This window comes from Boleophthalmus pectinirostris, unplaced genomic scaffold (genome assembly GCF_026225935.1).
Source record: "Boleophthalmus pectinirostris isolate CB_2022bp ecotype Guang Dong unplaced genomic scaffold, ASM2622593v1 HiC_scaffold_73, whole genome shotgun sequence".
Classification (NCBI taxonomy): domain Eukaryota; kingdom Metazoa; phylum Chordata; class Actinopteri; order Gobiiformes; family Gobiidae; genus Boleophthalmus; species Boleophthalmus pectinirostris.
The window spans coordinates 1-25,000 of NW_026571485.1; the positions used below are offsets into that span (position 1 = coordinate 1).

Consider the following 25,000-nt stretch of genomic DNA (forward strand, 5'->3'; position numbering starts at 1 on the left):
TCTCAGCCCATAATGTTACCACCCATTTTCTACTTTTTCCAGATCATAATATACGCTCTCCTATTGTCATTATTTTTTCCCACACTGCCCTCTGATATAATGTAGCCTATCAGACTCACGGGCGAGTAGTATTTCGTCTTGAGTATTCCAAACTATACATTTTTCTGTGGAGAGATAGAAATGCTAACTCATCACAGGCAACTATTTTCATGTTGATTCTATAGCCCTTCATGAAAGACTGTTCCGCAAGTATAAGCTACTTGTATTGTATATTAATATGTGCTGAAATGTTTTTGGCACTAAACTACCGACTTTATTTTAAGAAAATGAAAAAATGCACGCACCAAATGGCATATACAAATCACAGCTCACTAGCGCCTCCGTGTTAGTGCTGTGTATTTCTGAAGGGGCGGGGACCCTCGCCAATTTCTGTTAAACTATTGGCTGGCCTAAATCTAAGGATTAGTTTTTGATTAGTTCTTTATGGCGTCAATCACAGTTTACTACGACCCTGGACCAATAATGTAAGAGGAGGGTGGGGTTTCATTGACTATAATAAATTTTCAGTTCTCATAGGTCATAACAATAATGTAATGTGATATTTGAATGATAAAACATTCCGGTATTAAGACATAGTTATAAATAAATTCCTTATGCATCGTTATGCCTTGTATATGTAATGTTACATTAAAATATCTGGCAATATTTGCATATGACTGGCATTCCTGCGCATAGCTCGACCAATCAGACTCCGGTATTGTTCTCTGACAGGTGGCTGATGTGACCAATAGGCGCCCAGGCTGCGCGGAGGGGGCGGGTCCAGGCTGGGCGAGGTTGACAGGACAAGAGGGGAGGGGACGAGTGCGAGGGGGGGCGAGCGAGCAGCCTAGTTTACAACAAGAGGAAGAGGGAGGGAAATAGAAAGAAAGGGCCGAGGATTTCAAGAGCCTGAGATTAAATAATGGAGTAAAGTGGGATTTTATGTTTCGAAGAAACAATACGAGGACCTATAAGGACCAAAGAAGCGCTTGTATTATCAAGTACTATCCTAAGCGGACGATGCGCACGGCAGTGCCTTTCACACGGAGCGGCTAGCGCTAACCTGCTGCAGACACGGAGCTCAACATCGGCGTTCGTCTATGAATTTCGGGTTTTTAACGCTCTTTGTGTGGTTATGATTTTGCTCTTTAGTCTAGCCTTTCTCAGAGAGGAGGAAAAATAAGCCGTGCCTCATTTGTCTTCGGCATTCTCAAAGAGTCAGGGGGTTCATCGTGGTCGCGTTTTGCTGTTGTTTCATCAGTCTAGCTAACGTCAGGTAGAGAGGCACATTAATTGGAGGGGCTACTGTACAACAGATCGCTTACTTGATGATCACGAAGGGCTCTTTCTGATGATTTGCTCTACAATCATCTGAATGTACATTATAGAAACTGGGTGATGGATGAATGCACCACGGGCGACATCTTCTTGTGTAGTAAACACTAACTTACGTCTCTGTTCATGTGTAGGTACACTGGATTGGTGCTGACCAAATTACCAGGTTGAGACGGATACCTGGATCATTTTGAGACGATGGTCTAAGAAGTTGGCAGGCTGATATAACGCATGAGAGCAAAGCAGATTGGTCTGAAAGGCCAAACGTGTGAATATACGCCTTTGTAGTTCAGACATGAGATGAGAACAATTGCGTTTCTTTCGCCAGAGTCTGAGGCGGGTGCACGACCAGGGGCGTTCCCGAGAGGCTGGCCCTATCTGGAGCGATGAACTTGAAGCTGCTTTTAATCCAAGATACTGTTAAACATCTCTCCCCGATATCATCTGTGAATTATCTTTTAAAACTGTACGGTATAAGAATATATAGCAAAGCCCACCTCGAATCTGGCATCACTAACTATCACGTTTAGATCGTCCCTCCTACTGCAGCGCATGTCCTGCTCAACCCGTGTAGTGGTCCCTGTACGTCGGCTGAGCCCCACGAACAGCCGCAGATCAACCTTTTACATGACCCGAGAAGACTGCGCAGTTCCCAGGCAAATGCTTTAATCGAGGCCGCGGATGGACTGGAGGCCTTGTTAACTCTTTTGTGCCCGTGCGGCAGTAGTAATGTAAACAAACAGGGAGAGGGCACCGGGGGTAAGCAGACCAAAGGGAGGTGGATTGCACTCTTCGATTACGTTCACCATTCCGATAATTACCCAAGGCACTGTTGAATTTTACCTTTTGCGTTGAGAGGTCGAAATTTTTTATAAATGTTTACAGTACATTTTGTTCACTGGCAAGGTGCGTATTAGATTGCGGCAGTCTTGGTGGCGAAGACAATTGAACCATCTGACTTTTGCTTGCATTGGAAGTGGACATAATGCCACGTTGTGAAGATTAGGACATGAAGCAGTAACAATTGCGATGACTCAAGCTTGTGAGGATGTTACGGATTTTAAACTGCTCACTACCTGGTACTGTGTTGATTGTAACCGCAAAAGGTTAAAGGACACGTCTATATTCTGCTTCTGAGGATCACATCAGCGATGTATTCATCAGAGAATCCTCAGTATCTGCGCCAGGGATTAAGCATGTTTGGTTAGTTTTTTGTCAACTCAGTATACTGTATTGATCCCATGGCTGTGAGCAAACCTTCATATAACAAGCTGCCCTGTTATGAGTTCATGTTTTGATATTTTTTTTCTCAAATTATTTGTACATGATAAACAAATACAAGCCATTCTTATGTATTTGTGCCACTGCTGTTGAAATTATTTAAATGTTTAGCAGTGGTACTTATTTTACTCATGCATTTCATTTGATCTTCTTTTTTCACTTTATTCTGTTACATAGCAAATATTTCTTATTCCTGTCATTGTAAATACAAGATGGGTATATATTCTTTGAACCTTTAGGTCTTGCTGACCATTGTTTCCTCTATTTTTTCCTCTATTTTTCTTCTGCAGTATGGACCAACGTAGAACCACGGTCTGTCCCAGTCTTCCCCTGGCATTCATTGGTTCCTTTTCTGGCACCAACCCAATCAGACTCATCTTCCCAGCCAGGAGAGGGTCATCACCCAGTTAACCACCCCCAAGCTGTCACTCTAAAAACAGGAGCAGGTAAAATACTGTGTTTTACTTTTAATATGAAATGTATGAATATTCATAAACTAACTGGCTCTTTTGTATCATAAGAAGTACATGGGGTGGCAGCTCAGCCACAGGAGCCTGTAGAGGCCCCTCCCACCATAGAAAGAGTTCCTCCATCTCGGCCTCCCCCTTCTGCAGAGGAGCCACCTCCAGAGAAAGACAAGGGAGAAGCAGAGAGGGAGAGGCCAGACAGTGAAACGGAGAGCGATGTTGATGATCCGTGAGTTAACTTTCTTTTTTCTTTATGACTCTACTGGCCTTGTATAAGAAACAGAACTGATTAATTAAATATTTTGTTCCTGGATCATATTGTATGTATTAATGATAACATATAACATTGTTATGCATTGTTGTTTATTTGATTAGTTTTCTTCCTGGCGTTGTTCCTGAGCAACCTCTCTCTACATCACCAGTGAAGAGACGTACACAGTCTCTTAGTGCGCTACCAAAAGATGGAGATAAGAATAGCCCTGGAAAGGTGGACTTTTTTGTAAATTGCAGCTTGTAAAAACAACAGCAAAAAATAGATCACATTCTAAATGCATATTAATGTTCCTCTTTAATTTAGAGAGAAAAGGACCATATACGACGTCCAATGAATGCATTTATGATATTCAGTAAGCGTCACCGAGCTCTAGTTCATCAGCGTCATCCAAACCAAGACAACAGAACAGTCAGCAAAATTCTTGGAGAATGGTGGTATGCATTAGGACCAAAGGAGAAACAAAAGTACCACGACTTGGCCTTTCAGGTAAGTAAATGCTAAACTAATATTCTCTCAAAAATAGAATAGCATTCTTATTAACCTTTATCAAACTTTTAAGGTAAAAGAAGCACATTTCAAAGCCCATCCTGATTGGAAATGGTGCAACAAAGACAGGAAAAAGTCTAGTTCTGAGGGTCGCGGGGTCCCAGGGGGCAAAGACATAAGGGAGAGAAGCATGTCAGAGTCCACAGGTTGGTACAAAATGCTCAGCAGGCCACTTTGTACATATGCAATAAATAATAATACCATTAGCCTGCAAAAATCATGCGTTATCAGTAATATAACAGCAGTGATGTTATATCTGATACTAAAGGTCATATATTATGCAAGCTCTTGTGTGCTTTTAGCCATGCCATAACCTCATCAAAAACACACCAGGAGTTGTGTTTTGTTTCCTTCTCACAAGTACAAATAATTCAGCATCATTAATTTGTCTTTATATTCAAAGCTTAAAATTCTCTGTTCGACCTTGTGATGTCATGAAGCAGTAATTAACAGCTACCTTTTACCTTTAGTTGAGCAGAGATTGGCAGTTCTAGGACTGAAATTATGCAAATGATTCATATGGAGTTTAAAAACAGTGTAGCACTTTCTGTATTATCACATGACATCACAGGGTGGAACAAGGAGTGCTTTTTGTTTGAGAAAAGAACTCAGCCTAAATATGCAAGGTATGTGTGTTAAACATATGTGAATGAAACAAAACACAACTCCAGGTATGTTTTTGATGAGGAAACACGATTAAAACAGATCAGAAAATGGCCCTTTAATGGACCCTTTAATATAAAGTTCTGAACATATCTTTATGCCACTCCTAAACAGAGCCTCATTCTGTGGAGCTAAAAGGAGTGCCCCCAGGTTTAGTGGGTGTTTCTGAGAGGGGTGCAGTCGAGGGTCATGGGAGTCAGCTCACTCGACCGCGAGCCTTTTCACAAAGTGCCATGCACAGCCTGGAGCGGAGTGGCAGGGGCAACACGCAAGCTCTGGCAGAACTGGCACAGGTAAGAATTCTGTTAGGTATGACAGTAAAATGAATCTCTGTGTAACAAAAATAAGAGCCATATAATTGTTCATTTAGATGTGTGGAGAGGGTGTTAATCAGTTTTCAAGACATGCTCCACCTTTGTCACAGTCCCAGCGTGGGGTCAGTGAAGACATGACCAGTGATGAAGAGCGGATGGTCATATGCGAAGAGGAGGGAGATGATGATGTCATTGGTAAAAATATATAAATATCTTTGTAGACATTTACTTTTCGGTATTATTGGTTTATCTTTGCTTTGGTTGGTACAAGGGTCTGACTGATATATTGATTTTGTTGTGGCCAATATGGTACCAATAAAATGGGAGTTGGAGGTGCCAGTAGTCGATGTAAAAGCCGATATATTTAATGATCTAAAAATTTGCTGTAAATCTTCGATTGGTTATAAAACTTGGCATGGATGATTTGGCTCTATTGGATTTTAAGTTTGGTTTATTTAGGGTACATTTACTGTTATTCTGCCTCTTTACAGTCATATTTAAAGACGGTCTATGGGACAGCTCTCCTCTGCACACTTGCACTTTGAAAAAACAAGCGGTAATTTAGTTGATGGCCTAAACTACATTTAAGTTCACTTTTATCTATAGTCAGTACAGTGGATGAGACACAAAAGCATTTAAAGCCAGCACCTCAGTGTTGCACGCATGGATCTATGGCTGCAGACGGGTGTAAACAAGCGCACGTGAGTGTCGTCACTCTGGGGGTGCATTCAGGGGTGGTACGGCGTCACAGACAAATTACTTCTCAGATAAATACTGATGCGGCACCACATATTAGGACATTTATCTGTCTGTAAATTGGATCAAATAGATGTAATATAGAGTCTTAAGTGAAGTATAACATGCCCAAATGGACTAGCAGCCCATATCGGCAAGATTTAGGCTTATGTGTCTCCAAGTGCCCATTTTGCCCGATAATGTTGGCCACCTGATGTATTGGTTGGGCCCTAGTTGGTACACATTAAAATCATGTAATTACTGTATGAGACAAGGTTTCAAAAACGTAGCTGTAGCTTGTTTTCTTACTCTTGACAGAGGACCCTTATCCAAGCAGCTCCATAGATCTCAAATGCAAGGAACGAGTAACAGACAGTGACAGTGAAAATGGCTCTGGAGATGAAACAGAAAGGAAGGTATGTCACATAAATCCAAATATATTATTTTACTTTTTCAATCTAGTTCAAATATACAGCATCCCCTATTTTCTCTTCATCAGAGAGTCTTTGCCCCAGTCATCTGCTCATCATCTACAGCTCACCCTACTCATCATGGCCGCAGTGTCTCCTTGTCCTCCTACCCAAGTAGTAGCAAGCGTTTTGAAGAAGCCAGGTCTTTCGGGGCAGGTTTTACAGAGCACAGACGAAAGGGTGGAGGTGATGGAGAACAGACTAACCTTCTTTCTGCTGAAGGAATAGGGCTCCCAAGTTCTTTCTCTGTGCCTGGCCAGTCTGCCATCTCCAGTGCACCAGCTGCACCACCCCCTCCTTCATCTACAATGGGTCCAAGTTCAGCATTAGGCATTGGTGTTTCGAGAGCAGCCTCCACTATGGTAACCAATGTGATGCGTCCTGTCATCAGCACACCACTCCCTTTAGCCAGTAAGCCCAGAGAAGGAGGGACCACATCAAGCCCACATCCACCGGAAAAGAAGTCCGTGACCCCACAGCAGCAGCAGCAGGTCCTGATTGGGCCAGGATCTGCAAGTGGTGTTACTGCACTAGGCGGTGGGTATTACTCTTCCTCATCACCTAGTCCTATTGGTGCAGGAGTAAGCCCAGGGAGTGTGGTCACTAATCTGGTGTTAGGAGCGCCCCTACCTGGACAACCTGCTGTGCAGCTTATCAGCCCCTCTCCTCAGCCCCCTCCTCCCCAGCAACAGCCACACCTTTCTAGTGCCACATCAGCACAACTTAGTCAGAGCAATGGGCCCCTGCCTGTGCCCATACTTCAGCCCCAGTTCCTGCCTGCATCTTCCCTTGCACCTACAGGGGGAAAGCCAATCACCCAAGTTCAGTATATCCTGCCTACCTTACCTGCCAACCCCAACCCCAAGAGTCCACCTCAGCAACTTAGTCAGCCAACAAGTATCTTCAACCTACCCACAGCTCCATCTGCGCACACTGTCCTGACCAACGGAAAACAGCCCAGTTCAAGTTCACTGGCTGGATATACATCAAGCCCCTCTGTGAGTGTTGTCAGCCCAGGCACCAGAGGTAAGTACTGAAAGCTCACTTTCCTATGGGTTATATTATTGTGTATAAATTGTTTATAAATTATGTCTTTCAGTGCAAACCCAGTCTCCAGTGCTCCAGAATAAAATGCTTGTTCCCATGGCCACAGTACGAACTGCACCGGCCCCTGCCCAGCAGTTTCCTATTGTGGCGCCACCTCTTCCTGTTCAGAATGGTGCCCAGGCAGGAAGCAAGGTCAGTCACCTCAAAAAATATCATTGACCTTTACTTTTCTTTTATGATAATACAGACTTTGCACTATTATTATGTAACTGCCTTGTGTCATTTGTTTATTAGTTAATACAGATAGCCCCGATGCCTTTAGTTCAGCCTGGGCTTCCTCAGGGCACAGCAGTCCAACCTCCTAATCCTTTTCCGGTCACAGTTGGTCCAGCTACAGTGGTAGCTCCAAATACAGGCCCTTCCCAGACTGTGCTTCTTCCACCAGGGTCTAACAGGTAGGATGGTGGATTTTAACAGGTTAATCTGATCAATGTTTATTTTTGTACAATTGTGAAGAACCAAACTGTAGAAGGGATGCAACTGTAGCTGTACATCTCTATTCTGGACGCATTAGTCATACTGCTGGTGGCCCAAGTTGCCTCTGTTCACCACCCCCACACCAGCACTCAGCTCCTAATGTTCACACAAACACACACACGCACATATATAGCACCAATCACAGAGTGTGGCTGCAGTACATTCACTATCCAACTCTCACTGCAGTACTTTTATTTTGTCTTTTTGTCTTAATTATCACACATTCACATTGTATTCAGGACACCTACATAAGTTTTCTCTTTCTGTATTCTTTTCCATTCAGAATTACCTATGTCCACTCCACACCGGGGGTCCCTTCCACGCTGCCTTTGGTCTCCACAACAACAGGTTCACCACCCTCCCATCAGCCCCTACCCGGATCTGCATATGTTCCATCACCCATAGCAACACTGGGCTTCACAGCCATCGCACCACCTGGACAGACCCTGGTTCAGCCTTTGATAGCAGGTCTGTGCCTTGAATATGTTATGGTTTCTCCTCTTTCAGCAGGGCTTTAATGCAATCCAAGCATTTATGTATAGGAAATAGAAGAGAAAAATTCTCTTCTATTTCCTATACATAATAGTCTTATTGTGTGCTTTTTGTTGTAGAATAACACAATTTCTTGCTGTTTCCTGCTATCCAGGTCAGCCTCCAATCCTCACAACAGCTCAGTCTCCACAACCCTCCACTTCAGTTCCCGCTTCGGGCAATGGAGGGCAAGTCGTCACTGCCATCTACCCTTCTTCACCTAGTGTTTCCATGGCAACAGGGGTGGTCTCCGCGACGGCAGCACCCCCTGGTGCAGTCTCCAGCCCTTGCAACACGTCCTCTCACAACTTGCCTAAGCACACACCTACGTCCATCACTGTAACCCCCCCACAAGCAGACAGAGACCGGGGTCCAGATGGACCAGGTGAAAAACCTCCTGAGAGGCAGACAGAAGTGCTGACACCTTTAGACCAACAGCCACAGTCCTCCAGTGTCAGCAGCACAATAGCACCCCCCAGTGGCTCTACTATTCCCATCAGGTCCACTAGTCCCCAGCAGCATATTCAAACATCTGGTATGACTACTTATTCTCATGTCACTGAAATAGTTTATTATCCATGGGGTCTAACTTTCTCCCTGTTTCAGTTGGTACTACAGGAACATCAAAGCTCATCCAGCTTCCACTTAGGGCTCCTCAGAAAGTAAAGGCTACTGTGGCTACCATTCCTGTAGGTAGCTATGAAGGAGGAGGTCGAGGCAAGGAGAGAGAGAAAGACCGAGAGAGGGAACGAGAGAGGGAACGTGAAAAAGAGGAGAGGGAGACGGCAGCCAGCAGCCTGTTCTCTTTTGATACTGAGCCCCCAACACAAAGCAGCTCGCCCTCTCCTCATCCTGCTGAAGAACCCTCCTCTGATCGACCTCCAGAGGGCTCTAATACAGCAGACAATGAAAACAGAAACAAGGACTGCCCAACCACCAAAGAGGTTGACAAAAAGCATGCATTTTTGTTTACTATGTGAGATATATAGGATCAAAATTAAACTTTAAATTTGATCTATACAGGGTGGATGGAAGGAATCCATTCCCTCATCTCCTTTACCTCCACCATTAGCTGCTGAGCCCAGCCTGCCTCCTCCACCAAGCGATAAAGAGGTTCCTACTCCCAAAAAGATTAAGGCACGCCCACCCCCTTTAAAAAAGACCTTTGACTCTGTGGACAAGTAAGTAAGAATATTTATTTTGAATAAAATTCAGCAAATGTAACTTGGTGTGTGTTGCTGTGTTAGGGTGCTGTCAGAAGTGTATTTTGAAGAGCGTTTTGCTGAGCTGCCTGAGTTTCGGCCTGAAGAGGTCCTCCCTTCACCAACCTTACAAAGTCTGGCCACGTCACCTCGTGCTATTCTGGGCAGCTACCGGCGCAAACGGAAGAACTCTACAGGTAAAATCAACACATAAAGACACAGATGTATTTTAATTTATGTATGTATAGCATAGTTGTAGTCACTGATAGTGAATCTTGTCACAAGGTCTCTCAGTTGTAGAGCAAAAGATACATTCTGTAACTGTTTTAAATGTGTACAATTGGAAAACTACATGTTTTTCTTAGTATGTTTTAAGGGACCATTTGTTTCTTCAGATTTGGACTCTGCTCCTGATGAACAAGTCTCCCCAAAGAGAAAAAGCAGAAGGCGTTCGAGCTGTAGCTCGGAGCCTAACACGCCTAAAAGTGCTGCCAAATGTGAGGGAGACATCTTTACCTTTGACAGAGCAGGTGGGTATTTTCACAACGATCATTGTTAAGATGGGATACCTTGACTTACATTATAATGATGATAAATGATACACACATTTCTACAGAGGGAGAGGATATCTTGGCAGAACTTGAGTTTGAAAAGGTGCCATACTCTTCCCTGAGAAGAACGTTGGACCAGAGAAGAGCACTGGTGATGCAGCTTTTCCAGGAGCAAGGCTTCTTTCCATCTGGTGATTCATTATATTCATTATATTTAAATATATTATATTTAAAATATTGACAGTGATTCAGTAGCCAAGAGCACTATAATTTACTGACTGAATTTGAATGGAACTTGCCATTTTATCATTAGTCAGTGTCCAAATAACCTTTGTATGTCACAAATAACTGAATTCAGTATTATTTTCCCAGTTGAATAACATGGCATTTTCTTCCAATAGCTCAAGCCACTGCAGCCTTCCAGAGCAGATATTCCGATATATTCCCAACCAAGGTGTGTCTGCAGTTGAAAATAAGGGAGGTCCGGCAGAAGATCATGCAGACGGCCACACCCTCTGACACTCCAGGTTTAGGTTTGCCCGACTTTGGCTCAAACCCTGGACCTTCTGGCTCTCAGTCGGGGGAAGGGTCTGGACGAGGGGACCTGCAGGACGAGGAGTTAGAGCATGGAGCTGACGCTGGTGTGGAGGAGCCGCGTGATTCCCAGGACTCCTCCAGGTGAGGGAGTGACCAACAGCCACTACTGTCACTCCACTCTCACCTGCTCATGTTTGAATTGGTCAGCAGCCTGGATTTCAGAGTTCAAGAGACTTGTATGCAAAAGAAACAACTTTTAAAGGGACTTCCTTGTACCAAAAAGGACATGAGTGGCAGTGGCTCTAACAATGCCACACACACACACACACCACCATTATGGACCTCCATCTCTTTATTTCAGACTTGAATTAGCACTCTGTGATGACCACCATGGTGAAATCCTCATCAAAGCCAGTAAACCAAGGCCCATTATGTACAGCTACAGATTTGCTTCGAAGAAAGTGTGTGTCATGCTGGAGTAGGAGACCTGCCTTGTCTGTTCAGAGACACAAAAAGCATTTTGGAAAATAAATACGTATGTTTTCATGTTTTGTTTTTTTTTTTGTTTTTTTTATAATGGTAGAGGAGTAATTGCAGTAAGCTGCTGCTTATGGAACAACTTGTATTTTAAGTGTTGTACACTCATCTGCTGACATTAGGGGGCTGGGCCCTCAGCAGACAATTTCAATTGTGCGGCGTTTGCTTTGAACTTGGAAGGATCCCTTCCATTTTAGTGTTTGTAGACCACTAAGCTGGTCTGTTTTAAGTGACTGAAGATATAACGGTTTAAATGGACTCCTGGCTGTGCCATCATTCCTGCAATTTACCATCTGGCCAAGTCTGACCCTAGCACATGCCAGTAGGGAGGAACACGCATTCCTGTGCCTCTTATTCACTAGCCTATGAAAGGAGGGGTTAGGGTTAATGGCACATCCTGGCTCTTAACGAGGGTTGACTTGTTGGACTTTAATTCTCTTATGCCAAGCTGTTTTATTAACTTTTTAATTATTTTTTCTATTGAACATTGCCATTATTGAGTTTGTTGTATTCCTACAACTGTACCCACGCTGTTCTTTATGTTGAATCTTCCCAAGTTCTGTTTGCATTGTGTGCAGGTGTTGCCTTATGCCTGCTGATTCCTGTAGTTAAAATAACATTCCCCTCCGCACCTGCCTTGTTCTCCAACTGTAGTCTTCCCTTGACTGGCCTCATCTCATCAGGATTTGTATTGATTTCAATGGGGAACAGATGTGAGAAGGACCTAGTGCTAATTCAACAGTAATAAGAAGTACATTTTTACTACAAAAGCATATATGCATCTCTATTCCTTGAAGGTTGGATACTACAGTTGCAGCACTTGTACATCTCCTTCCTCCACCGCTTTCCTTTCCGCTTCCTCCTTTTGTCACTTTATTGCTCTCTCCACTCCTGGCCTTTCCATTTGGGTGGACTGAAAACGAGGGGTTGCGGAAAGGGGTTAACCCTTAAGGAAAGCTGGTAGGATCTAATACTGGTTGTGTCTTTGTGCAAGACTTGGTAGTGTTGTAAATAATTACTGTAGAGTCAGTAGACTCGTAATATTAAGGAAAATAAATCTGTCATTGAGCAAGTTAACTTTTAAGACCCAACTATTGGAGAATTAAAAACACATGAAATGGAAAAAAATAATTACTATTCATGTTTTGTGTTATACTCCTTGTTTTGCTGTTCCAGTAAGCAAGAGTTTATATAAATAATTTAAGTTTGTATCTGTATCTTTCAGTATACAAATAAAAGGTGTTTAATTGAAAGTTTCATTTTCATCTGTTGTATTTTATCAAGAAAATTAACATTGTCAGCATGCATCAGCACTTTTTCAGACACTCAAACCTTTTAAGTTTCCTATTCACTGGATATGCCCACAGCACCACAAACTCAGAAATACCAAACACGACTGGAGGAGGTGAATGGTCTCCTGGACCTGAAGAAGTGAAATATTCTGTTCTAAGACAAAAAAAATAAAATCCTACTGGTGTAATATTCAGTCACTCTTCAGTCACACTGGCGGTGGGTAGCTTTTTGTAGTCCTAGCTGTGACAGACTGCTAGAAACAGCGCCTTTCTGCTCATAATACACCATTCACAGCCATACTGACATTCATTCGAAATGCCCTAAACTAAAACCGGTAGACCTAGGCTCAAGAATTATGAATTTATTTAACATTCACAACAAAGACAATGTTTAACATTTCAAACAAAAATACTACCTTATAAAAATGGTAAAACAAATTATACAAAAATAGGCACAATTAATGGTCCTTACACAGTATGTCATGCAAGACAAGTCTGCAATGTTTTCTGTTGAAGACTTTGGTCTGTGAAGGCAAATACTTACTTTCACATTGGAACTTTACTGGCCTCAATGACAAACCCAGCTTTTTATGTAAAACTTATAGGAGCTGCAGTCTTTCTACAGTGGAGCCGTCCAATCCGAGGCCATTTTCCAGAGCTGCCTGATAAATCTCCAAGGCTTGCTCCAGTGGCAAAGCACCTCCCTCACTGGTCTCAATGATGGCTATTGTCTCCCCAAACTCATTACACATGATAGTAGGGGTACCCTGTATCTGCAAAATAAAATGGTATTCATTCATACAAATGAACTAGACACATTACACTGTGTTATGTATAATAAATGAGGAGTACTGACCTGCTGAATATCTGTTGTTTGGATCTGAATGACTTGAGGCTGTCCATTAGCCACTTCCACAGTGGCACTGTCTACCACAGCTACAGCCGATTCAGTCTCCATGGCAGCAGGAGTAGCAGCCTGTTCCAACTGCTGCTGTCGGGCATGGGTCTTCTTGTGACTTCGAAGGTTGGAGAAGGTTTTGAAGGCTTTTCCACACAGTGGGCAGACGTGCGGCCTCTCACCAGTGTGTGTGCGGCGGTGCTCAGCCAGGTGCATGCTTTGGATGAAGCTTTTGTGACACACTTCACAGGTAAAGGGCCGCTCCCCTGAGTGTGTGCGTAGGTGCTCACGCAGGTGTGTGTTCTGACGAAAACGTTTACCACACACTTGACATGGAAACGGGCGCTCACCAGTGTGGACCCTCTGGTGCAGTGCTACACCAGAGGATGATACAAACTGTTTACCACAAACTGGACACTGGTGAGCTTTAGGACGTTTCCCTGGCCGTCCAGGGCCCACCGCAAAGTGACTGAGCCTGTGAAGACGAAGATTTGCAGCGGAATTGAGCTTCTTCCCACAGATGTTACAATCTAGGCTCCTCCCAGTAATGGCTGCTTCTGCTGTCTGCATTTCCTTTGTGAAGGATGTTGATGGCTGTGATGTGGTATCTGTTGGTGCATTGTGGTTCTTCTTTTCTGACTCAGTCACTGTGCCAACCAAAATGGAGTGCTTCTCAAAACAATGAGCATCACGTTGCCTCATAGTTATAAAGCCTGCTTCACAACGAGGGCAGGAAAAGGGGGCTGGAGAACCAGGATGTTGAGTAAAACGATGCACAGCAAGCTTTGCAGGCCAGCGAAATTTAGCAGGGCAGTCGGGGCATGATAGCATTGCTGCACTTGAGTGAAGCAAACTATGGTTGCGGAGGTTTGAAGACTGGGAAAATGAGCGATGGCACACCTCACAGCGGTATGGTCGAACTCCAGAGTGAATGAGGTTGTGGCGGATTAGATTGGCAAGTAAAGTGAAGGTTTTACCACAATCAGAACACTGATATGGGCGCTCCCCAGTGTGTGTTCGGATGTGGTTATTCACATGTATCTGCTTCTTGAAAGACTTTCCACAGATACCACACATAAAGCTGCACTCTGCTGCGTGGGCCTTCCTTCTATGATGGACCAGCTGCTTTTGAGAGGAGAAAGTCTTGGAGCAGCTACGACAAGAGAAACTGCTGTTATCTGTGGACACAGCAGGGGAGTCAGTGGACTCTGTCTGAGCAGTGTTTTCCTCCGGAGGGGGCCGCACAGCTTGTTCTGACTCTGCACTAACAACTGTGTTTTGGATGTTGTCATTATCGACTACAGATACATTCGTGCTATTTATCACCTGACTCTCCTCATTGTCTTCTTCCTTTGTTTGCGGATTCTCTGGGTCACTAGAGTTTATGTTTTCCACTTGATCCTGTTCCACAGGAGCCCAGAGAGAGTTCTTCTTCTCACGTGCTTTCTGTAATATTGCAAGAGCAGATACTGATGCTCTTTTTGAAGCAGAAATCTAAAAAAAAAAAAAAGAAAAAAAAAGAAGCCAATTTAACATAAAATATATATTCTCAGTTTATAATATTTCTTATACCATAGATGTATTTGTTGGTGCGGAGACTTCATGATTTAGGTGTATCCGTCTATGGTACAGTTGTTTGGTCATACTGGTAAACACTTTGTCGCAGAAGGTGCATTTGTAAAAAGGATTGGCAGTGTGTGACTTTCTGTGGAACAGAAGCAAGATAATAATAAAATGTAAACAAAATGCATATCCAATTCTGTAAAGCAATGGTGTTTACCTGTGAGTTATTAGTGTTAACTCCGTAGCAAAGCCCTGCCCACAGTCCACACACAGGAACCTGGCCACCCCTGTGTGAGTGCGCATATGTATCTCCAGGGACATAGGTCTTTTAAACATTTTACCACACTCAGAGCATTCATATGTGCCCTGTTCATGTACTCGTCTGTGAATAGCCAATCTGCTCGCAGAGGCAAAGGTTCGATGGCAGAGATCACACTTTTGTGGGTTAGACCAGACAGAGGATTTATTTTCTTTAATACTAAGTCGAATCTCTGTTGCCTTCTCTGCCAATTCTTCCCTCACTCTTGCCTCATCAAAGCTACTCATGACCCCCGTTTCCTCACTCTCTTTATCCTGGGCCAGAAAGTGTTCCCCCTGGTGCTGGAGAAAATCTTCGGGCGTGTTGAAGAGAAGGGAGCACTCAGAGCATTCATATGGGTGGCTTAAAAGCACCATTTCAGTTGACTGCGGGTGGTGGCCAACATTCTGAATATTAGGAGCTAACCTCAACTCCAATCTTTGAACACCATTTTCAACACGGCCTACTTTTGACCCTGACACTGAAGAATAAAATTTAGAGCGAGCGGGAGAGCTGGATCTATCAGCTAAGGCCTGTGCTGTGAGTATCTGCAGGTGCATGGTGGCAGAGCCAGGGGCTGGTGTCACTGAGGGCAGCAGTGAGGGGCGAGCAGGTTGCACAGGTTTGGAGACTGTATGTCGTTTCTTCTGTTGCTGCTGTTGAGCAAACACCTGAAAATATTAAAAACATTTCAGTTTCAGTTTATTCTACACACTTCAGAACATGAAATGCCTCCTGACTATCTGCAGGTCTCTAGTGTGAAGGGAGAATAAGGTAAATAAACATAATTTGTCACAAAATGAACACAGCAGAAATAGGCAGGCCCGGGTGCAGACTAAACTGAATGAGGGTGCATTCCAGTTTCAAAGGGGTGCAAACATAATACGTGTGGCATTATTTTAGGCACCTGAAATGAAGGAGCAAATATTTTTAACTGAGGTTGCAATGCACACTTTTCGCACCCCTGTAGATCTGGGTCTGGATATACGATTTTACAATTTCGAAGCTAAATTCAGTATACCTGAGCCAAAATCTCCTTAGCCTGCTCCTCACTCAGGACATGATTCTGCACATTGTTCAGTGGAGTGATGGTGCCGTCGGGCTGAAGGACATACTCCTGTTACAAGAGCAAATCTATGGTCACAATGCTGTTTACATCATCAAAGACACACACAATAAGTAAGTAATAAAGTGAGTGATGCATATTAATATAATGCATACGCCTATGATCACTTACTACTGTCGAGTCAGTATTGGTATGAGTGACACTTCGACTGTGAGTGCGTCTATGCTCCAGCCATGTTTCTGGTGAGTTAAAGAGAGCCAGACAGTCCAGGCACTGGTACTGGACAGGTTGTGAAGCTTGAGACTCTGGATTTACTTCCACTTCCACCTCACACAAGTCTGAAATAAATACACAATTCTTTAGTAAAGTTTTAAACATAAACCTACAGATATGTGTAAAAATCTCCACAAAAAGCTATGGTGTTAACCATTTAAATAAGAATTTTATGAATGGAGAAAATACCTTGTCTCACTTCTGCTCCAACTTCTCTCATATGCATTTCTTGGTGCTGTAAAAGCTCATCCGCATTTATTAGAAGTGTCCCACATTCAAGACACTGGTACTGTTGGTTTTGGCCCACCTCTGGGATGTCTTGGACCATCATAGCATTCACTGCTTCCTCTCCTTCTCCTTCTTGGCCAGTATGGATCTGCTGGTGAACAAGTACATCCTCTAACGTGTTGAAGAGCTGGTGGCATTCACTGCACATGTACTGGTGCTCCACATATACATCTTCTGCTTCATCCTGTTGCCCAGCCATTCTGATGGGTGTGTGAGGAGGACCTAGACTTTTCCCAGAGTTGATAAAGGGAGGGGGTTGAATAATTGTTTTGAACTGATCACTCTTCTGTCTTCCTTAGACCATATTTCAAGGCTACTTTCTGCAACACACAAGATAGTACATTTTATTTAAGGTTTAGTTTGCTCATCAAATCAGATAGGCTAGATAATAGTAAATAATTCAACAATAAGTGGCGATGAATAACAAACAATATGCTACATCCTCCGCTGCTAACACTGACGAGGTCTATTTCTGGAATTGGTACGTCGGCAGTTCCGTTTTATAGCAGTGTTGTAACGTTTTAATACAACCAGAGGAGCTATTAAAACATGTGATGGCACATGGAGAGCTGTTGGCGGCGCTCCCTTTGACAAAGCAGACCTACTTACCGACACCGCGGTTTCCTGACTGCGGATGCCCGCTTCGCGCGGCGGTCGTGAGGCGGCGCTAGCTACTTTCCTCCGGAGCTCTCTAGCCGCCGCGGAAGGCCCTTCTTTCTCTTACTTCTCAGCCGCTCTCGTTGGATGGCCACCTTTGTAGTAGTCACTCGTCGCTCATCCACTTGTATTTCGGTAGTGTAGCGAGCCCCTTGGTAATACCGAGATAATGTAACACAAACTAAACTAAAATATTTCGGCAAACTCTCCAAAGCCTGTAATGTAGCGTTTGCCCGCCGATCGCCTTCATGCTCGTGAACAGAAGTCCCGCCCAATGCGGTAGTCCTGAGCAATATCGATAATCTGATTGGACGGTGCTCCTGTCTAATATAAGTAACTCAGCATCTGTTGCTGTGCTTTCTGTAATTATGTGTAAATATTTGTATATGGCTTTGTTGTATTCTGTAGAAATGCCTTTCTGAGTTAAGTGGTTTCAAAATGTTTTAGCAGTAAAGCCTATTTGTTACGCTGGGGACGTTTACCAGTGGATTTCGTTTAAAAAAAAACCCCAAAAAACTAAACTAAACAAAAACAACATTATATTTTGTAATTTGCGGGGTCGGTGGCTGTGTGTACAATAAGTTAGTGGTACTTGTTGAAGAACTCCATTTCCCATGACCGCCAGTAATCTGTATGTCGCTTTGCGTCACGTCCCCCGTCCCCCACCATCGCTGATCTACAGAGGAAGAAAGGGGGAGACGAGCAGCCTACACAGAACGTTGTAAGTGTAATTTATTTATCCGGGATTGGAAATTACAGACATGCTGCTTGTGTGACAAATGTTGAAATAGTGAGTAAGACCTTTATTTGACCTGGTTTTAGTTCACACCAATATGAGCGGCAGCGGGCGGCCCAGGACCAGCTCATTCGCTGAGCCTCCCGGAGCTCCCGGGTCCGCAGCAGCCGGTGCCGGATCATCTGTAGCCGGTGGAAGTTCGACAGGAAAGACCGGTGCTTCACAGGCCACTGGAAGTAGCGCGACGAGTTTTGGGAATTTAAAACTGCCCAGTAAGTGCTTGTTATATGTTTCCTACTCTTACGTTATTTTCCTCATTCTTCTATGGTTTGTGCAAAAGCAAAGTGCCTGTTATTTTTTTTGTCGATCATTGTTACGCTGCTGCTCCTAGCATGTTAGCCTTTAGCTCTCAGTTGACTAGCTTGTCTAAGTTATTAACCTACTTGTGTTTTTCTTTACGCAGTTGTTGTTACTAAACATTTTGCCAGTAGATATTGGGATATTGATTCCATATTTTGGAGAGTAATTAAATATCGATTATTCTATCTTGAATTCTACTATGTTTTAACGAGCCCATGTTAGCCACTTGTGTTGCTCTTACATTCTTCATCACTGCCAGATGTGAGCTTTATAACCAGGTTGGCTCGGTAATGGCACTGAGTTAAAATTGCCCTGTCGCGTCGATCTGGCCTTGGTCTGTTTCTTGGTGGATAAGTGCATGTCCTGAAGTGAAAGAAGCGAGTGGGATTTATGTTTGCTTATTAACCAGCACATGTTGACGTTACCTTAACCTTATCTTACTGAACCCTTGGTACCTGACTGTATGTATGCCGACATGTGAGCATCAGTGCATATGGACAAAAGCCAATCAGCCCAATATAATCGCTTTACATAATTCTTTGTCTCACCAGACATGTCTACGGACTTGTTTTAATGCAGGCAATCTTGTGCAAATGCAGTATCAGCTAATTTTGAATTGTTTGTGAAGGTTGTTAGTCAATAATGAAGTTCACTAAGAAAAGGCCAATTTGTATTATCATGTGCAGTTTGTAGTAGGGCACAAAAATTAAGTTCTATTCAGTTTGATTAAGCCTAGTGATCTAATGTTGTGGCAGAATAAAATAGGGTTTGATTTGCTTTATTTACAGTAGCATTATAACTTTTCTGGTGGTGGGTCTGCCACCTTCTTGTTTAAAATATCTTAAATACATGCATTATTGTGAGTGGGTTCACCTCTCCACAGATCTAACGTACAACTTGGTTTGGGGACATTATCTACATTATTTTTCATTATAAATAATTTGCATGCCATTCTGTGTCCAAAAACTTCATGCAGAGTAGCTTGTGGAAGATGCTCCACCAGAAAAGTTACATACTGAACCTTTAACATGGTTATTATGCTTTTTTGTGTTTTTTTCTTTAGCAAAATCTTTTCTTGCCTTCTATTCTCTAACTTAACTAACTTAGCCTTGACTGCAGTTTTCTTTTGGATATTTAACCGGAACACATTTAGACTTTTAGACTTGCTACAACTACAGGCACATCTATGTAAAGTAATAATGACATTAAAGAGTCATCAGCACAGCTCTTATGCTCCCAAAATGTTATTTCTTGTGTAAAATGTTGGAACAAAACAGCTGTGTGGACCTTCTTTTTCCCCATTTTGTGTTGTCTTGCATCCTGCACACTTCCTTTAGAATGAATGTGTGTCTGTCATTTACATTGATTGAATTAAACATTTCTTGAGCTTTGGTTATTCCTCATTAAACAATCTCTTCAATTCAGTTCTATGATTTTTATTGCTCACAAACAGTACACTGCTATACCATTATGTAGTACTATTTTTGTAGACATCTAAAGCTCTGTTTTAATTAAAATCTATAAGACTCAGTAGTACAGGAAAGTGTTTTTTTGTCAGCTACAAATGTCAACCCTGGTCTGTCTCTAATCCATTAATTCATTCTGATCACCATTTTATCACCAGAGTAAACTCAATCTGGTCATTTTGGTGTACAACTGACTTCACTACACAGCTAATACACTAAAGTGCAATCAACCATTGGTTTTAGCTTAGTTTGATTCTTTCACTTGCAAGGGCAACTGCAAGCACAAGCAGATTGAGTCATTGCACCCTCTGCTGGCATTTTCTCTTAGAAATCTTAAGGGAGGTTTGGGTTTTGACCATTTTATTTATGTAGTTTATCCACATGAAGATGTAGATAAACTCAGATGTGCAAAAGTAGTTTTTAAGACAGAATCGTGCAAAATATGAGAGCTAAATACATTCTTGTTTTGCCAGTAAAGAAAGTGGAACATACCTGTTTGTGTTCTGACAAATGCTTTTAGGGATGATTTGAAGTAATTTGATATAACACATTTCCATTTTTGCAAATATTTAAAACGTTCAAAAACACTATTAGATTTCTAAGATTTAATATTAAAACTATTTGTAGTACTGTAGTAACCTTTTGACTATCATAAGGAATGGCAGTCTTTTATCTCGTTAATTTACCTTAGATCAAGAGGGGTGATCTGTTGAAACAAGTGTACAAGCGCGAGAAATGGAAACATAGGGTGTGCCTCTGTCCACCCATTTCATCACATGCTCAGGCAAGCCTTATGGCAATGGGCCCTCACCTCTCCTCCTATTCTTGTGCTGCCTTTGCTCCTGTTGCTGATTTTTGTCAGATAATTTTAGATTACCTTTACCCAACATGATGCTGAGCTGATCAAATCAATTAACAGGACTTGAAATTTCTTGGTAAAAGATTATAGAGCATTTTTATAATTTTTTGCACTTGCAAGGATTTAATGGCTCTCAGTGGTTAGTATCTGTTGCCCTGCAGAAAAAGTCCCAGGGGCAGCACAATTTTCTGTGTATACTATACTGAGACCTCATGCCTGATGACAAGCTGTTTAAGTCAGGGGCCCTGGGTTCTCTAGTCAACCCAAAACATGGCTAGACTACGCTGTTCCTCCAGCTAGGTCATATGGACCAAGAGCCTCCTGAAAGTGATATAGATGGTAGCCCCTGTGTGGAGCTGTTTCTCACTGCTCCTGATCGGTTGCTCAGACTGAGGTTGTAATTCAAAGATGCGTGCAAATACCTGCTAAAGTAAAGGGAATTACCTCATCAGTTTTATTCTACATCTCAGCCTAGTAGGAAAATGTAATTATTGACACTTGTGCACAGCTTGTGCTTATTAAGGTCCCAATGTATTACTAATGACATTATTGTATTTGTGAAACATTGTTATAGGCATGTTTTTTTTTTGCTTACCACTGTTGATTTGGATATTGTGGCTGGCTGTGAGGTTTTGTTTTAACTTAATTTTCTTGCCAACAGGAGACAGTGGTAAGGTGACAACAGTTGTAGCCACACCAGGCCAAGGACCTGACCGCCCGCAGGAAGTGTCTTACACAGACATAAAAGTTATTGGAAATGGCTCGTTTGGAGTGGTCTATCAGGCACGACTTATTGACAGTCAGGAGATGGTGGCAATAAAGAAGGTTCTGCAGGACAAGAGGTTTAAGGTATATTTGCTTTGGTTATCCAGACTTTAAAGCATTGGCATACTACGCAAATATGACTCTTCTTTTACAGAATAGAGAGCTGCAGATTATGAGAAAGTTGGACCACTGCAACATTGTGAGGCTACGCTATTTCTTCTACTCAAGTGGGGAAAAGGTGTGTAATCAATTTTTCTAACTTACTCTCGCCTGCTCCTAAACGTATCTGAGCATTAACCCCAGTACAGGAGTTACTGCCCACTCACTAACTTGCATTATTTGACAGCTGAAGTAACCAGTTTTATATCAACATCAGTTTTCGTTTTTCTCTGCACTCTAAAATATATAGTGCATCATGTGATGTGACCAAATAAAAATGCACACCACCAGTGAGAAACGTTGTCCTGCTGTATCTCCTCTTCTCTTGTTCCTTTGATTAATCAGTTAGTTGTTTAGATCGTGAAAGGCCTGTGAATATGTTTCCTACTTTGTATGTAATTCCTGTAATGTATCAGAGACCTCTCCTCTCATGACATTTTTTGGAGCTTATGTATGCCAGTTAACGATTATTCAATTACTAAAATAGTTGACAACTACTTCAGTAATCGATTAGGGTAGCCAATTAAACTAATAGCAACTAATCTCCTGTCTGTGTTTTCCTTTCTCCTCAGAAAGACGAGGTGTATTTGAATCTGGTGCTGGACTATGTCCCGGAGACGGTGTACAGGGTAGCGCGGCATTTTAACAAGGCCAAGACCACAATTCCCATCATATATGTTAAGGTAAGGCTGATTGTGCTTTGATTCCTACCAGCTATCACCTCAAAGTTGGTTGAATTATTACTTTTTTTTTTGTAATGTAGATGACATCTAGTCGTGTTATGTGAGATTATAACAGGGCCAGCTCGGCCAATGCAGTTATAAATGATGGCTTTAATGGCTTATTTAACAGTGCAGGATTTGTGATTCTAAATGTTTTTTCTTTATTTTGTCACAAAAATTTATTAGCAGTCAGTTGTGTATGAATTATCTGATAATGAACTTTCTCCTATCTTTTTTAGGTTGTAAGCATTTATGTTCCTGTGGCATGTTATAAAATATTGTTTCCTTGTTTTTATTGACTTTTTTTTAATTGACTTTTATTGACTTATTGTGTCATGAAGTGATCTGGCGCACACTTGATTGTGTGGACTGCTTCTGTTCAGAGGCTGTGTTGGTACCAGTTGCACAGCACTGGTCATGCTGGTTGTCTCATGGCCCATTTCCCTCCTTTCTCATCCTCCTGCTCTCTTGCGGTAGCACATTTCTTCTTAGCTCAGTTCAACATGGCGGGGGTCCTTTTCACGTTCCTTGGGCTTTCAGCGCATTTGTCAGCTTTCCATCTGTTTTTCTTTTTTGACATGTCCTCATTGTACTATTCTCCTTACACTGATCATCAGTCATCTTTTCATGTGTGATGAGCTGCTGTCGGTGCATCATACGGATAATGACGATAATCACAGTGAAGATGACAGTTGTTTGTCACATTAAGAAGCTCAGCAGCTACTCCACACACTCAAATGCTCACAGGCTGGGCTAGCTTTCAGGATTTTGAGATTGGGTGACACAAATTATTGATCTAATCAGCATTAGCATTGATCTAGTGCATTTTCATATGTTTTGCATTAGTTACCATTTAGACACATTGCAAGGAGTAGAAATGGCAAATGTCTCAGAAGTTGCTCTGACTTGATTGATAACGATACGGTAGCTTTGCAGTTGGCTGTTGGATGGGTAATGAGTCCTAAAATAATAGTTTTGAATATTAAGGAAATAACGTGACACTGTTTGTCTCCTCCAGGTGTACATGTACCAGCTGTTTCGCAGTCTGGCTTATATCCATTCCCAAGGCGTGTGTCACAGAGACATCAAGCCTCAAAATCTTCTGGTGGATCCAGAGACGGCCATTCTCAAGCTTTGTGATTTTGGCAGGTTGGTTCTTCATTTATTTTTGGTCATGGTCAAACACCTTTTTTGCAATATAAAAATGTTTGTTATTTGAAGTTGTTATAGTTGTATAGTACGTTTAGTTGCATATTTTGACAGGCTTTATGTCTCATTTCTCCCCTTCTCTCATTCAGTGCGAAGCAACTCGTTCGAGGAGAACCCAATGTCTCCTATATCTGCTCACGGTACTATCGTGCCCCAGAGCTCATCTTTGGAGCTACTGACTACACATCCAACATTGACATCTGGTCAGCTGGTTGTGTGCTGGCTGAATTGCTATTGGGTCAGCCTATCTTCCCCGGGGACAGTGGAGTGGACCAGCTTGTAGAAATTATTAAGGTAATGAATTGGATGCTTAATTCTCTAACTATGTTCTAAATTCTAACAAAGATCTTGAGTGTTTTCTATAGGCAGTTATAAAATATTTTTGTATAAATGTACAGGTTCTGGGGACACCAACGAGGGAGCAAATCAGAGAAATGAACCCGAACTACACAGAGTTCAAATTCCCTCAGATTAAAGCACATCCATGGACTAAGGTGAGTTTTTGTCTATAGCCATTTACAAACAGTTGGGTGATTTCTGGGTGCTGTCCCCAGCTCTTCTCCTGCTTTGTGCAGTAAGTCTGTGGTACCTCTGCATGCTGCATTTAAACACAAGAGAAATGGGTTTGTGTATCATGAAGAGTGGGGAATGACGTATCCGCACTGTGACTATCAACCTGCAGCTCACAGAGAATTAAGTTCTTTGGACTCATGGCATTAAAGACGCTGATATTTTCCTCCATCTTATGTACACCTTAAATGAGGAATCGTGGTAGAACACAGAGCAGGCTGAAGTCCATCTAGATGTGCATGTTTGTAAAGGGCTTTTGTCATGTTCGTGTTGTATAATAATACAGCGATGTTAAATATCAAACAAAAATGTTTTCTTTAGGTGTTTAAGCCCCGTACCCCACCTGAGGCCATTGCCTTGTGCTCTCGGCTGTTGGAGTACACACCAGTGACGAGGCTGTCTCCTCTGGAAGCATGTGCACATGCTTTCTTTGATGAGCTGCGTCAACCCAACACCCGCTTACCTAGTGGACGAGAACTGCCACACCTCTTCAACTTCAGTCCTGTTGGTCAGTTTACATGGACAGACCATATTGTTATTAAATACACATCACATATTTGATTGACTATAAAATGTGCATGTTGTTCTTCTCTTCTCAGAGCTCTCTATCCAGCCCCAGTTGAACACCACTCTCATTCCTCCTCATGCCCGCGCACAGACATCACCTGCCTCCCATGGTATTATTTTCAGTCAAAAACTAAAACTGTTACGTTTGTTCTTGGTACTTATTGTGATAATTCTTGTTCCCCACAG

The 25,000-nt window shown here is 42.5% G+C and overlaps 3 protein-coding genes across 3 annotated transcripts; 2 read left to right on the forward strand and 1 right to left on the reverse strand.

The window, feature by feature from the left end:
- Window positions 1-881: 881 nt before the first annotated feature.
- On the forward strand, window positions 882-12,319 carry cicb (capicua transcriptional repressor b). Its single transcript, XM_055165389.1, has 20 exons — window positions 882-2,577; window positions 2,946-3,101; window positions 3,177-3,351; window positions 3,498-3,609; window positions 3,700-3,882; window positions 3,956-4,088; window positions 4,720-4,898; window positions 4,976-5,114; window positions 5,973-6,070; window positions 6,154-7,150; window positions 7,224-7,363; window positions 7,466-7,626; window positions 7,992-8,176; window positions 8,355-8,774; window positions 8,846-9,183; window positions 9,263-9,420; window positions 9,487-9,638; window positions 9,837-9,971; window positions 10,058-10,183; window positions 10,394-12,319. Exons 1-20 carry the CDS (start codon window positions 2,526-2,528, stop codon window positions 10,672-10,674), a joined length of 4,320 nt encoding a protein of 1,439 aa, XP_055021364.1. The 5' UTR covers window positions 882-2,525; the 3' UTR covers window positions 10,675-12,319.
- A 386-nt stretch (window positions 12,320-12,705) lies between these two features.
- znf526 (zinc finger protein 526) lies at window positions 12,706-17,658 on the reverse strand. The gene is made up of 8 exons (XM_020937302.2): window positions 17,354-17,658; window positions 16,646-17,064; window positions 16,355-16,521; window positions 16,139-16,234; window positions 15,037-15,788; window positions 14,829-14,961; window positions 13,215-14,750; window positions 12,706-13,131 (listed from the first exon to the last, which is right to left on the reverse strand). The coding sequence occupies exons 2-8, from the start codon at window positions 16,941-16,943 to the stop codon at window positions 12,958-12,960; spliced, it is 3,156 nt and encodes a 1,051-aa protein (XP_020792961.1). The 5' UTR covers window positions 16,944-17,064; window positions 17,354-17,658; the 3' UTR covers window positions 12,706-12,957.
- An 85-nt stretch (window positions 17,659-17,743) lies between these two features.
- LOC110171636 (glycogen synthase kinase-3 alpha-like) lies at window positions 17,744-24,924 on the forward strand (the record flags this gene model as incomplete). Its single annotated transcript, XM_055165387.1, has 10 exons — window positions 17,744-18,122; window positions 18,224-18,409; window positions 21,484-21,671; window positions 21,742-21,825; window positions 22,319-22,429; window positions 23,487-23,617; window positions 23,767-23,971; window positions 24,076-24,171; window positions 24,569-24,755; window positions 24,847-24,924. Coding segments are annotated over exons 2-10 (1,255 nt in total), but the record flags the coding sequence as incomplete, so codon positions are not given.
- Window positions 24,925-25,000: the final 76 nt, after the last annotated feature.